This window comes from Panicum hallii, chromosome 2, assembly GCF_002211085.1.
Source record: "Panicum hallii strain FIL2 chromosome 2, PHallii_v3.1, whole genome shotgun sequence".
Classification (NCBI taxonomy): domain Eukaryota; kingdom Viridiplantae; phylum Streptophyta; class Magnoliopsida; order Poales; family Poaceae; genus Panicum; species Panicum hallii.
In genome coordinates this window covers 24,470,913-24,486,241 of record NC_038043.1, presented here as the reverse complement: position 1 = coordinate 24,486,241, position 15,329 = coordinate 24,470,913, and the positions used below count along the sequence as shown (strand labels likewise).

At 47.7% G+C, this 15,329-nt stretch overlaps 1 protein-coding gene and 1 long non-coding RNA gene across 2 annotated transcripts; both read left to right on the top strand.

Moving 5' to 3' along the window:
* Positions 1–1,227: 1,227 nt before the first annotated feature.
* Positions 1,228–2,011, top strand: LOC112882373. Its single transcript, XR_003226658.1, has 2 exons — positions 1,228–1,577; positions 1,645–2,011. It is a non-coding gene; the product is annotated as an uncharacterized LOC112882373 (long non-coding RNA).
* A 5,005-nt stretch (positions 2,012–7,016) lies between these two features.
* Positions 7,017–7,718, top strand: LOC112880933. Its single transcript, XM_025945657.1, has 2 exons — positions 7,017–7,263; positions 7,309–7,718. Exons 1-2 carry the CDS (start codon positions 7,017–7,019, stop codon positions 7,716–7,718), a joined length of 657 nt encoding a protein of 218 aa, XP_025801442.1.
* Positions 7,719–15,329: the final 7,611 nt, after the last annotated feature.

Genomic DNA, 15,329 nt, shown 5'->3' with positions numbered 1-15,329 from the left:
CCACTAATTATCTATTGGTCTTAGTTTTTATGTTTGTTCTTGGTTCATTAGAATCATCATACAAATTGATATCAAAGATATAAATCATGTGTGCAACTAACGATTAGATGAGTCAAAGGCTGGATAGTATAACGAGCTAGTTCGACTCAGTCTTGCTCGTTACTATAACCAACCAGGTCGGCTCGGCTTGTTATTCTAACAAGCTAAAAGTCTACCTTTCTTTGGCTCGTTTAAGAGCTCGAGCCGGCTCGTTTGGCTCGCGATGGTACAAACGCACGAGGCCGGCACTACAGCGGAGAAGGCGAGGCAGCGATGCACCGTGATTCGCTGCGACTGCAAACCGTGTCTGCTTTGTGCTTCTGCTTGCAGCGCGAGCCCTTATATCCAGATTCCCCGCCATAGAGTAGAGATAGGATTGGAAGTTGCCGACTAGCGGTGGGCAGATGAGGGAAAGCCTTGTCCTCGCCTACACGCCGGCCGGCCGTCCTCGCCCAACATTTGCTGCCCGGCGCGGTCGATTCACACTTTCACCTCCGTCGGACAGGCTCGTCCTCACCTACATGCCAGCCGACTATCCTCGCCCAACATTGCTGCTCGGCGCGGCCGATTCATACTTTCAACTCTGCCCGACACGCTCGTCCTCGCCTACAAGCCATCCGTCCATCCTCACCCGATATTTGCTGCTCGGCGCGACCGATTGGTACTTTGATCTTAAAAAATAACTATATAAAAGACTATTTATGTGTCTTGTATAATGACGGTTATGTACCATTCCCGACTTCTTCTAAATGAGTGTGTCACCTTTGGATCCGTAACGTAGCATGCCACACATCTCTATCATTCGATTTTTATCCATCATTTTATTAGAAATATTAAATGAATATTCCCCATGCTTAAAAATAAAATAAAAATTCAAAATTGCATAGATGTTCACATTATATGTATGAATAAATTTTACATTTGAAAAAATATGATCTCAACAAAGTTAATGTTTTCCGTGCTTAGAAATAAATTTATAATAGGTAAGTTCGTGGGCATTCAATAACATACTTATATTAAGTACCGTTAAAATATAATACATTTTTTAATGGTCCAAATGCAATGAAAAGTAGAAATTTGGAGGGAAAAAAAGTACTTCGCGCCTAACTGTGGTGCCAACCCTTTTCATTTGCCGCCTAATCACCACCAGAGAATCTGATGTTTTGAGCGGAAAAAATGGGTCAGTTAACCTCCTGATACGCATTAGACTCACCCCGTCTTCCCGGACCCTCCCTTCTGGCCTTCTGCATCTCGCTAGATCGAACTGCAGCCACACGAGCGCCTCCTCCACATCTCACCGCATGAACCAGCACCCACCAGCGCCACATTCTGCATGCCCTCGCCGCCGTTCGGAGTGGCCGTGCCCTCTCCCACCGCTGCCGTACCGTCTCCACCAACTCCGGCCTCCAGCAGCTGCCGTCCACATCCGGACTCCAGCCAGGCAACCAGCGCTGCACGGATCAGCCAGCCGACCAACGGCCGGCCCCGGCACCAGCGCAGCAATTCCCACCGCCCGCCGTCGAGGCCTCAGCTCCAAGGTCTGCCTGCTTCTCTCACGTTTCCCTTTCCTCATCACGGACTACCCACCCCATTGTTTCTCCACAGCGCCGCGGTCCGAATCATCCGCAGGCAACCACGGCCGTCCCTGCGACTTCAGCTGCTAGGCACAGGAGGGAGTGAAGGAGATCGTCGCTGCTAGGAGGTCAACGAGGAGGACAGCCACCCAGACAGCGACCTACGTTTCCCTGCATCGATGTAGTGTCATGCTTGCCGGCCAGCTGCCCTCTCTATTTCCCCTAAGCCTTTTGCTAATTTTTGCTTCATTTGATCAACTCTGTTCACCAGTTATCAGGCAATGGAGTTGACCTGTTTAGTTATCTTCTAATTGGGGTCTCATTATATTGTTTAAGGAGGTCATTGTAAACTGAAACGAGACTCCAAAACTTCAATTTTATCTCGTAATATTCACATATCGCACTCACAGAAAAGCAACCTACTAAGCTATATTGAGCGCTCATATTTTTTTAAGTTAATTGGATCCACACCATTACAATTATCCGAGTTCACTGATCTGCCGTTACAATTCGTCATATTGAAAACGTGTCATTACAATTCTACAGCTCTTCCAAATATACTATTACTTATCCTTTTGATGTGTTTCTGAAAAATTTTGGATCAAAATGCCCCCGGTCTTCTTCTTCCTCTCATCTCCTCTTTCCTTCCTTTCCATAGCATCCGGCTCTCCATGGCAGCCGGCTTCTTCTTCTCGGCCTCCTCTCCTTCCCAACTCTACTGCAGCCGAAACGCCTCCTCCCCTCCTCTACTGCCACCGACTCCTCTCCTTCTCCCCTCACCTCCTCTATCGCCAGCGACTCCTCTCCTCCTTCCCTCCCCTCTTCTACCACCGGCGACTCCTCCCCTCCCTTCCCTTCCGCGGCGCCGCCTCCCCTCCTCTCCAAGGCGCGGAGGCGCAGGCCTCGCGGGCAGCGCGGAGGTACGGAGCAGGGCGCTGTCGCGGGTGCGGCACGGAGCAGGGGCGGAAGCACGGGCACGGCGCGCGCGGCACGGAGCAGGGGCGGCGGCACGCGCGCGGCGCGTAGAGGGGTGGCGGTGAGCTTGACTTCTCTTTGCTTGCCGGCTGCCATGGAGAGCCGGACGCCATGGAGAGAGAGGAAGGAGAGAGGGGGTGAGAGGAAGAAGAAGAAGACCAAGGGGTATTTTGATCCAAAATTTTTTAGAAATATATCGAAGGGGTAAGTAGTGGTACGTTTCGAAGAGTTGTAGAATTGTAATGGCACGGTTCCAATATGGTGAATTGTAATGGCAGATCAGTCAACTCAGGCAATTGTAATGGTACGGATCAATGCATATTACTTCTGAATTCACATGTCAAGTTAAGCATCAAAGAATTGGGAACTATCAGCATGTAAGGACTTAAGTGCACAGGTCCTGAAACTGAAAAGTGAGCTACAGTTTCTGAACCATAGGATTAATTCACAGCAAGATTATATGATTTATTCTAATTTATTAACCAGTGATTATCAGTTGTCATGTTTCCTAGTACCATGCTTATCTGAAGGTCTGAAACTATAATACTCTCTGCTCTGTTAATTCCTGAGAGCTATGGTGTTGCAGTAGTTTATGAGGGCCTTTTATACTGAATCGGAGCAAGTGGAGTACTAGATGGATTTAAATATTTTCTTTATGTTTCCATGCAGTGCTTAGACACCAAAGTTTAAATCTTACAATGTGTTGCTTGTAGTTGCTAACTGAATTATTTGTGCCATCTTCATAGCTTGAAGCACAGGCTGCTTGTCTCTGACTTGGATTTTATTAATTTCATTTCTTAACACTCTCTGATCCTATAATGATTGTCTTATCTTGCAGCATGATTATTAATTTCTATGATCTTATCACAGCTAGACGGTAGGATTATCTGAACCTATTCCTCTTATGCTCTGAACTTGTGATGTTGTGAACAATATGTGATGGACGCCTGCAATGCTGCCACATACTCTCTGTTTGCTCTAAAATCTGGAAGACTGAATCTGTTCTTTTTACATATATGTGTGCATTCAGATTACACTAAACTATCAGTGCTGATTTTTATGTTTCTCTTGATCAAGAACAAATTTATGCAGAGGAAATCATGACAGCAAGACAAATTCCTACCGTGTTCTTATCTAAACAAATACACGAACATTGACTATACATCTAATTTCTGAACAAGGGAGTTGATAGCACCCCCTTCCTCTCTGAATTGTGAAGTAATGATTCTAGAACTAATCTGTTACAACTGATTTGTCATGCCCCAGAAAGTAGACGTATCGGTTCAGTACATGCAAGCAATTTGAAACATTGGTCCGCTTAATTTATTGTAAAATGACAATTGAACCACCAAAATCACTGGACGTCCGATCGATGGAGAGGAGCAGCAGGGGCGTACGTGCGGAACTCAGAAGACCCTCTCGTAGGTTTCTTTTTTTTGGACTGGGTCTCGTATGTGGCTAGGAACTCAGAAGACCCTCTCGTAGATTTTTTTATTGGGTCTCGTACGTGGGTTTCACGTGTTAAGAGATTTATTGGGCCTTTTTTAATTAGAAAATAGCCTGAATATACCTGTAGTATATATGTATAGAACTGGGCCACTTGCTTACTATTACTTTCTATTATTAGCTTTCTATTATTTTCTAAAATAATCTCATCAACTTAAACTTGTAAAATGAATAATAATAAATTATAGAAGTATTAATTGAACAAAGTAAAATATTATGTAGGTCACTATAGACTGTGTGAAAATTTCGTGACCCCGTGCAACGCTTGGAAAAATTCGTGACCTTATCCTTATATTTACCTTCAATTTCAAGCACTGGACGACAGACGGACTCTACATGATAGTCGTGTGCGTGCGCGAGCAGGCAACGACGGAGGAGCCTAGGCGGAATCTTGATTTGATGATCCCAATCAAAATTAGTCACGACATCACGTATGCTTACCTGCAGCCTGGGCGCCTATTGGCCTATGTAGGTTCGTTGTTCGTCAATTCGAGACGGCGGCGAACCGGACTCCAGCGTCACTGAGTTTGTCACTTCATCCGATCCGAATAGAATTTTGGGACAGTAAATACTTTCAAATGGAAATATCATCAAAAAAGAAGTTGTACAACTCAACGAGATCTGCAAAATTTATTTTATTCATTTCTCCATCTGACTTTTGGTACGTTCAAAATTTATTTTATTTTATTCATTTCTGCAAAAAGAATTTCTCTTATCAATTTTTTCCATACCATGTTAAATTTGAAGTTCAAAATATGAAAATTTCAAATAGAATTTTGGTACGTTCAAAGGCCCACCAAATACAAGTGCCACCAACAACATTATATTGGTCTGTGGCAACAAAAAAAATCATGGCAATAGTAACATGATATTGCATCCATTAAGGATTGTTGTTGTAATCAGTAATTGCAATGCCACAAAAATTATTACAACCCCAAAAAACCGTGGCAACAGAAACATGCTACTGCAACCATTTCAGAATTCTTGTTGCAATTACAACCTAGCAATTGCAACACTACTTAAGATTATTGCAACCTAAAATAACCATAGCAATAGTTAAAAGTAAAAGCAACCAAATCCAATATAGTTGCAATAACACTAAGTAATTGCAATGAAAATCAATACTAATGCAACTTCAAAGCGCCATGGCAATAATGCCAACTAATTGCAATAGAATTCTAAAATGGTTGCAGTAGCACACTCCTGTTGCAACGACAAGCTACACATATTACAACACATTTAGTCTGTTGCATTATAGGCACATATTGCAACCATTTTACGGGAAGGTTGCAATACGACCCCTCCCCCCCTATGGCAACTAAATTAGTGGTGTTGCAATCGTGTGGCGTGGTATTAGAGGGGAATCCTTGTAGTGAAATACCGGCGGTTCAAATGGTTTTGGCGAGTGAACAGGGGGCGGCCGAGCTGTAACCTAACAGGGATGCTGGCTAGTGCGGGCCAGCGGGCGTACTGCCTGCTTAGCTAACCCTAGTTCCTATAGTACACAGATTCCGCTCGTTCAGGCGGAGCCAAGCCAAAGGACCGAATTAGCTTATCGAGGCCTGGCTAAAGGGGCTAGCCACCAAATCAAACGCGGCCAAGGTGGCTTACAGGGCCTGGCTCGGGGGTTGGCCACCCAACCAAACACACCCTATATGTGTTGTTTGCTTCTGTTGAAAATAAAGCCAACTCAGTATAGTGTTCGTGGTTCAAGGGGATTTGGGCTCACCCCAAATATTTTTGGCAGCACCTCTGGTCGACCATAGGCTGATTGCAAGCCTACTAAATTATGGGTAGCATATAGACCCTTGTGCTTAACTCATTGTGCCCTTTTCCAATCAAGTTTCTTGTAGTTTTAACTTTTATTATCTCCCTCACTGATTTTTTTTCGCCTTTTTTGGTATGGCAATGTCAAATATGTTGCTGGGAGGCATCGGCATAGGTACAAAGTCTATTTTTTAAAGCTTGTATGAATGTGGCTCAAATGTATGAATATGCTATCTGTTATTATGATGTTCCTACCTCTTGCCTGGTCTTTGTAATGAAATATTGTTGTCATCATAGCTGAACCCTGATACGGTTCCACTGTTTAAATCAAATATGGTACAAAGGCATTTCATCTCAGCCAGGAGACACATCATAAGGTAAGTTTGCTAAAGAAAATATGGTTCTTGCTCAATATTCTAACTGATTTTGTTTGAATATGCAAAGTGCCTAATGAATTGCCTCATTGATGTTCGGTTTCGTGCAACTTTTATATGGTTAGGTTATTTCCCTTCTTTGGTTGATGCCACAAATTCTTAGTTTTTTTTTTATTTTATGCTGTACTAAATTCCCAACTGTACTAGACGCACGTCTGGATTTAGAGGATGCCTGGATTCAGGGGCTACACAGCTAGTAAAAGAAACATCAAATATGTCCAGAACCGGAATATCTCTAACATTCTACATATATAGTAGTATTAGATATGTACAGTTGTACTCTCTCTTGTACTCCTAGCCTATTCCGTTTCCACTTGTACTACTACCTATATGGCACCTATATATGAAAGGTCACCCCCCTCCTCTCAGGATGTGGTGCATTGCCTAAACATTCAATTGAGGCCAGACACCTCTCTAGGCCAGCTGTGTGCCCCCTCCCCTCCTCCACTGCCCAAGCGCCCTCCTCTCTTCCCACAGGGCACCTCCTCTCCTCTTCTCCACCAGGTGCACCCACCACTAGCCCTACCTTTTCTTCTTCTCTCAACTGCTCCTAGTTGTTTATGTCCACCATTACCAGCGACTCTTCTGAAGAATCTGCTGCTGCCAACTCTTCTGGAGACTCTGCTGCTGCCATGGATGACGTAGTGAGCCCCTACGCCACCATCCATGTCAAGTCCCACATCCCCATGACATTGGAACTCCGCTCCTCCAACTATAGCAAATGGAGCTCTTCTTCAAGGCCATGTGCAACAAGTTTGGCCTCATGGGGCATATGGATGGGACTCCTCCCAATCCCATCGATGCTACCAGGCGCCAAGCGGACTACTGCGTTCGCAGCTGGCTATACCGCTCTGTCTCCGACTCCGTCTTGGATTTCACCATGGAAGATGAACAGACAGCGCACCAGCTTTGGGTCGCCATCGAAACTCACTTCCAGGCGAACCAAGCTCCCCGCGTCATCTTCCTGAGTCACGAGTTCCACTCCATGACTTAGTGAGATCTCTTTGTTGAAGAATATGGAAAGAAGATGAAGAGAGCTGCCGATGCCCTTCGCGCCATCGGGCAGCCGATTGCTGACTCCACACTCGTCCTCAACATCCTCCGCGGCGTCGACCCCCGCTACAGTACCACTGGAGACTTCATCGCCACCACACCGAACATCACCTTCGCTGCGGCGCTTGATCGACTCGCCCTCAAGGAACTGCGTTTGGCAAATGAAGCCAAGGTTGTGGCTTCCACTACCCTTGTCGCCTCCACACCATCTGGCTGGGGTTCCAACTACCGCTCTCCATCTGCACCATACCGTTCCCAGCAGCAACAGGGCAGGTGCAAGAAAGGTAACAGCAAGCGGAACACCGGTGGTGGCTGGGGCGGCAGTGGCGACCAGCAGCAGGGCTGGGGCGGCGGTGGTGGCCAGCAGTAGGCCTGGGGCGGCGGTGGCGGCTAGCAGCAGCCGCGCGGCCATGGATTTGCTTCAATCCATGGACCACCAGCAGGGCGGCAAGGCCGGTGGCTCCTCTGGCGTCCAAAATTGGTGTGGCGGCCAGGGCTGGCGTGGTGACCAGGGCCTCCTTGGCTCAGTGCCATAGGCCCACACAGGCTTTGGACCCCAGGTGCCACGGTACGCCCCCCCTCCCGGCGTTGCAGCCGGCCCAATCTTGGGATTAGGCAAGGCTGATCGCTGCCCTGCAGGAGATGTCGATCCAGGGCTCCAACCCCTAGGTCTTGGACACCGGTGCTTCCACCCACACGCACAACTTAGATGGTATACTCCTCTCTCACTCCCTTGCCTCTCATTCTTCCATTATAGTAGGTAACGGTATGCATGTTCAAGTCAAATCTAGAGGACACTCCACCTTGCAAACTGCTACTTCCACATTTCAGCTCACAAGGTCCTTGTTCCCTCGCTGATCCGCAACTTGCTTTCCGTTCGTCAGTTCACGTGAGACAATAAGTGTTCCATTGGGTTTGATGCCTTTGGTTTCTCTGTGAAGGACCTCAGGACGGGACGCGTGATTCTTCGTTGCAATAGTGACGGCGATCTCTACACCATTTCTGCCGCCACCGCCACCGCTGCACACGCCCTCATCGCTGCTTCATCCTCCCTATGGCACCAGCGTCTTGTCATCTTAGTCCGGCTGCTTTAGCTCGTCTCAAGAATAATCAGTCCATTTCTTGTAATAAAGTAGCTTGATCGCTTTGCCATTCTTGCCAGCTAGGCAAACACACGCCGCTGCCATTAAGTCCTTCCTTCAAAACAGTTTCTCCCTTTGAAATTGTTCATTGTGATGTTTGGACGTCACCTGTCACTAGTATTTTGGGCTATTGTTATTATTTGGTCATGATCGATGATTACTCGCATTATTGTTGGACTTTTCCCGTTAAGCACAAATATGATGTTCATGAGCACTTGGTTAATTTTGTTGCCTACACTTATACACAGTTTGGCCTTCCCACCAAGTGTTTTCAAACTGATAATGGTAAAGAATTCGTTAATAATGCCAGTCACTTATTTGGCCTCCCGTGGTATTGTTTTTTGCCTTTCTTGTCCTTATACATCCCGTCAAAACGGCAAGGCTGAGCATATGCTTCGAACCATTAATAACTCAGTGAACGCGCCTTATTCATGCTTCCATGCAACCTCCCTATTGGGCTGAAGCCCTTTCCGTAGCCACATACTTGATCAACTGCCGTCCTTCATCCTCCGTTGGCCATGAAGTTCCCCACACACGCATGTACCGAACTCCACCTACCTATGAGCATCTTCACGTTTTTGGGTGTCTTTGCTACCCAAATCTGCAGGCCACTTCTCCTCATAAGTTGGCTCCTCGGTCCATGGCTTGTGTGTTTTGGGATATCCATCCTCTCATAAAGGCTATTGTTGTCTTGATCTCGCTACTCGCTGCATCATCCTATCACGCCATGTCATTTTTGATGAGTTCTCCTTCCCCTTCGCTCTCGAGTCCCCTGTCCCCGACAGCTCCTTTGATTTCCTCCTAGATGATGACTCGGAATTTTGCTACTGTCCTACTAACCCTGCAGCGCCGCTACCAGTGCCGGCTGCTCCGTCGTCCCCTACTATCGACGAGCACGTGCTGCCATCAGCCTCTTCCAGTGCGGGCAGGCGTGTCTCGTGCCCCCGCTAGGATCCCCCGGCGCTCCTTCACCAGCAGGTGGTGCTTCGGCTACTGCTGTTCAGCCGGCAGCAGAATCTTCGGCTGCTGCTGTTCAGCCGCCAGCAGGTGGTGCTTCGGCTGCTGCTGCTCAGCCAAGCTGCTGCTGTTCAGCCACCAGCAGCACCTCTCCCGGGCCGCTTCAGCGGCCAGTTCTACAGCTGGCGTCTCTGGGCACTATCTCCGGTGCCTCAGCACCAGCTCCTTTGCCTGAGCTACAGCCACCTTTGCCCCCGCCTCGCCCGGCAACGAGGCTGCACACTGGCACTATCCAGCCCGTCAACTACCAGAACTTGTCAGCTTAGCATTTGGTTGCCTCTTCGGTCCTATCCAACTATCGCAGTGCGCTTGCCGAGCTGCTATGGCTGATGAGTTCAAGGCTCTTGTCCACAATGGCACTTGGCGCCTCGTCCCTCAGCCCCCTCATGCGAATTTGGTGATCGGGAAGTGGATTTACAAGCATAAATTCCACTCAGATGGCTCTCTTACTCATCACAAGGCCCGTTAGGTTGTTCGGGGTTTTTCATAGCAGCATGGTGTTGACTACGATGAGACCTTCAGCCCGGTGGTCAAACCAGGAACCATCCAGACTGTTCTGATTATTGCAGCCTCTCATGAGTGGCGACTCATCAGCTGGATGTGAAAAATGTTTTCCTTCATGGTCATTGTGATGAGACAGTGTACTGCCAGCAGCCTCCTAGATTTGTGGATCTAGCTCATCCTGATCATGTCTGTCTCTTGCAAAAGTTGCTCTATGGACTGAAGCAGCTCCACGTGCTTGGTACCAGCGATTTGCCACTTATATACGACAGCTGGGCATTGTTTCTTTGGCTTCCGACACCTCCTTGTTCATCTACAAGGATGGCGCCAGCATCGCCTACCTCTTGTATGTCGATGTCATTGTTCTCACTGCTTCGACACCAGCCTTACTTTAGGATATCATTCGTCGGCTTCACACAGAGTTTGCTATGACAAATCTCGGGGTGCTTCATCACTTCTTAGGGATTTCGGTCACATGGTCTTCTGATGGACTGCTTCTGTCCTAGCGATAGTATGCTTTGGATCTTCTCCAGCGCGTCGGTATGAGTGAGTGCCACTCTACGTCGGCGCCAGTGGATAGTAAGTCCAAGCTTTCTGCTACAGACGGGCCTTCTATTACAGATTCATCCGAGTACCAAAGTATTGCTGGTGCTCTGCAGTATCTTACTCTGACACGACCTAATCTCGCCTATGCTATCCAGCAAGTCTGCCTGTTTATGCATGATCCTCGCGAACCTCATCTTGCGCTTGTCAAGCGCATCCTCCGCTATGTCAAGGGCACACTGTCCTCTAGTCTTCACATTGGCACCGGACCCGTGGGCACTCTCACAGCATATTCTGATGCAGATTAGGCTGGTTTTCCTGATTCGTGGCGTTCTACTTCCAGCTATTGTGTTTATCTTGGTGACAAGTCTCCTGGTCTTCGAAGCGGCAGACTACGGTGTCTCGTTCTAGTACCGAGGCTGAGTACATGGCTGTTGCCCATGCTGTGGTAGAATGTTGTTGGATGCGACAGCTTCTGCACAAGCTTCATGTTCCCCTCTCCAAGGCTATGCTCATTTATTATGACAATGTTAGTGCTGTCTATATGACAGCCAATCCTATTCATCATCGACAAACGAAGCATATTGAGATTGACATCCACTTCGTCCGCGAGAAGGTCGTCTTGGGAGAAGTCCGTAATCTTCATGTTCCTTCCTCGCATCAGTATGCTGACATCATGACTAATCATGACTAAGGGGCTTCCTTTACAGTTGTTTACTGAGTTTAGGTCCAGTCTTGGTGTCCGCCAAGCTCTCCCAGTGACTACGGGCGGGTATTAGATATGTACAGTTGTACTCTTTCTTGTACTTCTAGCCTATTCGGTTTCCAGTTGTACTACTGCATATATGGCACCTGTATCAAAGGTCACCCGCCTCCTCTCAGGGTGTGGTGCATTGCCTAAACATTCAATAAGTAGAAAAGGGCATTTTTGCTAGTTGTAGTATTGGGATGACACGCAGCGAGAACATCTGACTAACAAAGGCAAAGGGTCTCACAAACTTACTTTCAAAAAACTAATCAGTGGGCAAATTGATAAGATAAGGTGCTGTATATGACAGTGATCATTTTGTCCTTACATATATATTGTACAATCACAATTCAGTAAGTCCAAAGTCCCATGTTTCACCAGAAATGTTGCGTCCGTGTCCCATTGCTAATGCTCAGTGTTTCTTAGAAGAATTCTTAGGTAGGTCTTATATTTTTGCCAAGGACACATGAGTCGCATTTGTGGCCCTATAGGTGAGATAGCAGTTTACATCGATTTGACACACAATTTTCTTTAGAAAGCTGGAAGTAAACACTGAATTTTTTATTAATAAAATAACCGTCATAGCTCTTGTGCATTTTAGCAGTAGTATAGTCAGTTTAGAGTTACAAGGATGAACAATGGCATGCTTACTTTGTATCATATAAATAGTGCATCCGTACTGCCTACTATGTGTTGGAACATAGGAAAATGAATCAGTCAAGTTAAAAAAAAATCTAGACGGCGCTTTGATTTTAAGAAGAAAGCGAGACTCAAACCCGGGTTGGCTGCCTGAGAGCGCGCTCTGCTAGCCGCTAGCCCGCGAGAGTGCTAGCTGATGTAGGTTTCACATGTGTGGCTTAATTTTGGAACATATTAAGAGATGCATCTGAATGAATAGATTTGATAGCAGGTTTGCTTCTTCAGGGTCCTACTGCCCCCCAGCTTCCTAAAAAATCCGGCAAACCCCCTGTTGTGAGGCCAGAGTGGAACACCGAGCTCTCTAGAGGAGACCTGGACCAAGTCGATGAATTGCTAGCCATCATAGCAGCTCACAAAGAGATAGGAGTGACCGGAGCATCCGTAATGTTTTCTTTCTTCAAGCGCCGGGTCCAACCCATCCAACAACGCTACACTCTAGGCTTCGAGTACATAGGCGCTGAAGATCCCTCTCGGATGTGCGCAGAAGAATTGACTGACGACACTCCACTCATCTGGGTCAGGCGAGTGCTGCTGGACGTGGATGCCGTTCCCTACATTCCGCAGTTATTTTCTGCGCAAAATCCTCCGAAACCGGTAAGTATTCAACTACTTCTTGTTTAAAACAAGTACTGCTGCTCTGCCACTGCTAACTGAAAATCTTCTGCAGGGACACACAGAGTTGTACCGGAGCTATCCTCCACAACCCGACATCCCTCGACCGGACCACCTTCTCCCCAGCGCCGCAGCCGAAGCGAAGAGAGCTCAAGCAGCCGAGACTCTGCCCGGCAGCGAGACCACTGAAAGTGGGAGCCCCATGGCGGAAAGGGAAGCCGAAGGGAAGGCGAGAAGGAACAACTCCCCCGGACCATCCGTGGAGTTGACCGAAACTCTGCCTTTGGTCCCGCAGGGTCATCGGGTAGTGCGCAAACGGAAAGCACATGTAGTCGAGTTCTCCAGGTATGAATTTGCTACCTTGTTGAATTGTCAAATATCGGTGTTGTTGCATGCTAACACTATCCTTTTGCAGTCTGTCTGCTTCGTCTCCCGACCCCAAGCGCCAAGAGGTGGGAACGGACCCAGAGACTACTGCAACAGGGATGGTTCCTATTGCCGTGGCGGGCACCGTGCCACCAGCTGGTGTGACCCCGCCACCAGCAACGAGTACCGTGGTTGAGACACCATGGGCTCTAAGAGTAAAGAAAGCTGTCATGAAGAAATCTTCGCTATAAGTATAGATCTTTTCTTGCATAATGAACATCCTGTTCTGCTCGACTTGTGTAATAATATAACTGATTCTGCTTCATTAGGTCTGCAAGCGACATGAAGTACAAGCCGAAGCCTGCCGCAGCTACTCCAGCCCCCGAGCCACTAGCCCCAGAGGAGCCCGCACCCGAGGAGCCAGCCCCCGAGGCGGACACAACACCACCCGACCTGCCACCCCCCGAGCCCCAGCAAGCCGAAGCCAGAGCTGGTGGTGAAGAACAAGTCGAGGCCACTGAAGCCGCTCCTGCAGATGGCACAAGTAAGTGTCTGAACGCCCACGACTAGCTGCTTAGACCACAGATATTATGTACTGAATGCATCTTAACTTGCAGGTGCCCAACAACCATCTACTGAAGAAGCCGCAGGGACCTCAAGGAGCCCTGGACATCTGCTGGTGACCGGACGCGGATACCAGAATGTCATCACCACAGATCTGGTGGATGATCCGATCCTGACGGACAACAACATTCGATACTTCAAGAAGATCTTCAAAGAGATGTACAAGTTTACCCTGGTAAGGCATGATAACTCCTCTGCCAGTATATGTTGTCGGGTTGCTTGTCTTAATCTTCCCCCTTATGCAGGATGTGATCAAGCACTCACAAAAGAAGACTGAAAAACTGAAGGCAGTCGTGAGTGGCCACCAAGAGCTCGCTGCCAAGGAAAAACGCATATCCGAAGAACTGACGAAGAACATTTATCTTCAGAGAGAGCTTGACAAGCTGAAGCTGGAGCGGACTCGAGAGACGTGGCTCCTCAAGAACAATCTCCGCAATCTCGAGAAGGCCAACTCCAAGCTCCAGGAACAACTCAAATAATAGAAGAACGCGCACCAAGGCAAGCCCTTTCTTCCCTCGAGTACTTTCACTTAATAATTTATCTTGGATTCTGAAAAAATCTTCACCGTAGAGCTTAGGAAAATCTTAACATATAAAGAAGAGCTGCTTACTGACGTGAAGAATATGCTATATCGCCGTACAGATGACGTCGAGAGGCTGCAGAAGGTAATCGCCGACACTGAACAACAGTTCGCCGGTTGCCTTCAGCAGATCAAGACGCTGAGCGAGGAGAAGGAGCAGCAGCAAAAGGAGCTGGAGGACCTCAGCGGAGCCGCCCAAAAGCTTGTGGACATGGTGGACCCACAAGAAGACGGCGAAGCAGGCGAGCGGCCCTTGCTGGAGCGACTTCTTGGAGCGCCACAGAAGGTCCTCAGTTTCCTCACCAAAGCCCCGATCGCGTGTGTCAGCCACGCTCTTTCCTTTGTAAAATCCTTTTGGCCAGAAGCTCGACTAGAAGCGTTCACGCAGGGTGTAGCTGCAGAGTGCTCTGAAGAACAATTCAACGAGTATCTCCAAGAAGCCCAACCTGTAGCAGAACAGATAGTAAAAAGTGTACTGCAGGATTGAGATGTAGTGAAAACAAACACTCTTTTTCCTTGTATATAATTGTCTTTGATGTCTCTACTTGTATGTGCTTGACTGAATTGTCATCCAAGTTCAAAGGCTAAGTAGTAGACACTACCCTGGGTGCAGCGACCCTGGAAGTAGTCGAAGTAGCTCTAAGTAGGAACCCATCCAACAAGTTAAGTATAACCCGAATGAGCAGGTCTAACCAGTTAGGAAAGAACGCGAGCATCGTCGTGTGTCTGCCGTGCTTATGGAAAAAAATTGAAACTACCCTGAGTGCAATGACTCTGGGCGTAGTCAAAATAGCTCCTCATGTGAGCCCGTCCAACAAGTTAGGTATAACCTGAACGAGCAGGTCTAACTAGTTAGGAAAGAACGCGAGCATCGTCGCGTGACTGCCGTGCTTATGGCAAGAAATTGAAACTACCCTGAGTGCAATGACTCTAGGCGTAGTCGAAATGGCTTCTCATGTGAGCCCGTCCAACAAGTTAGGTATAACCTGAACGAGCAAGTCTAACTAGTTAGGAAAGAATGCGAGCATCATCGCGTGACTGTCGAGCTTATGGCCAGAAATCGAAACTACCCTGAGTGCCACGACTCTAGGCGTAGTCGAAATGGCTCCTCATGTGAGCCCGTCCAACAAGTTAGGTCTAAACTGATCG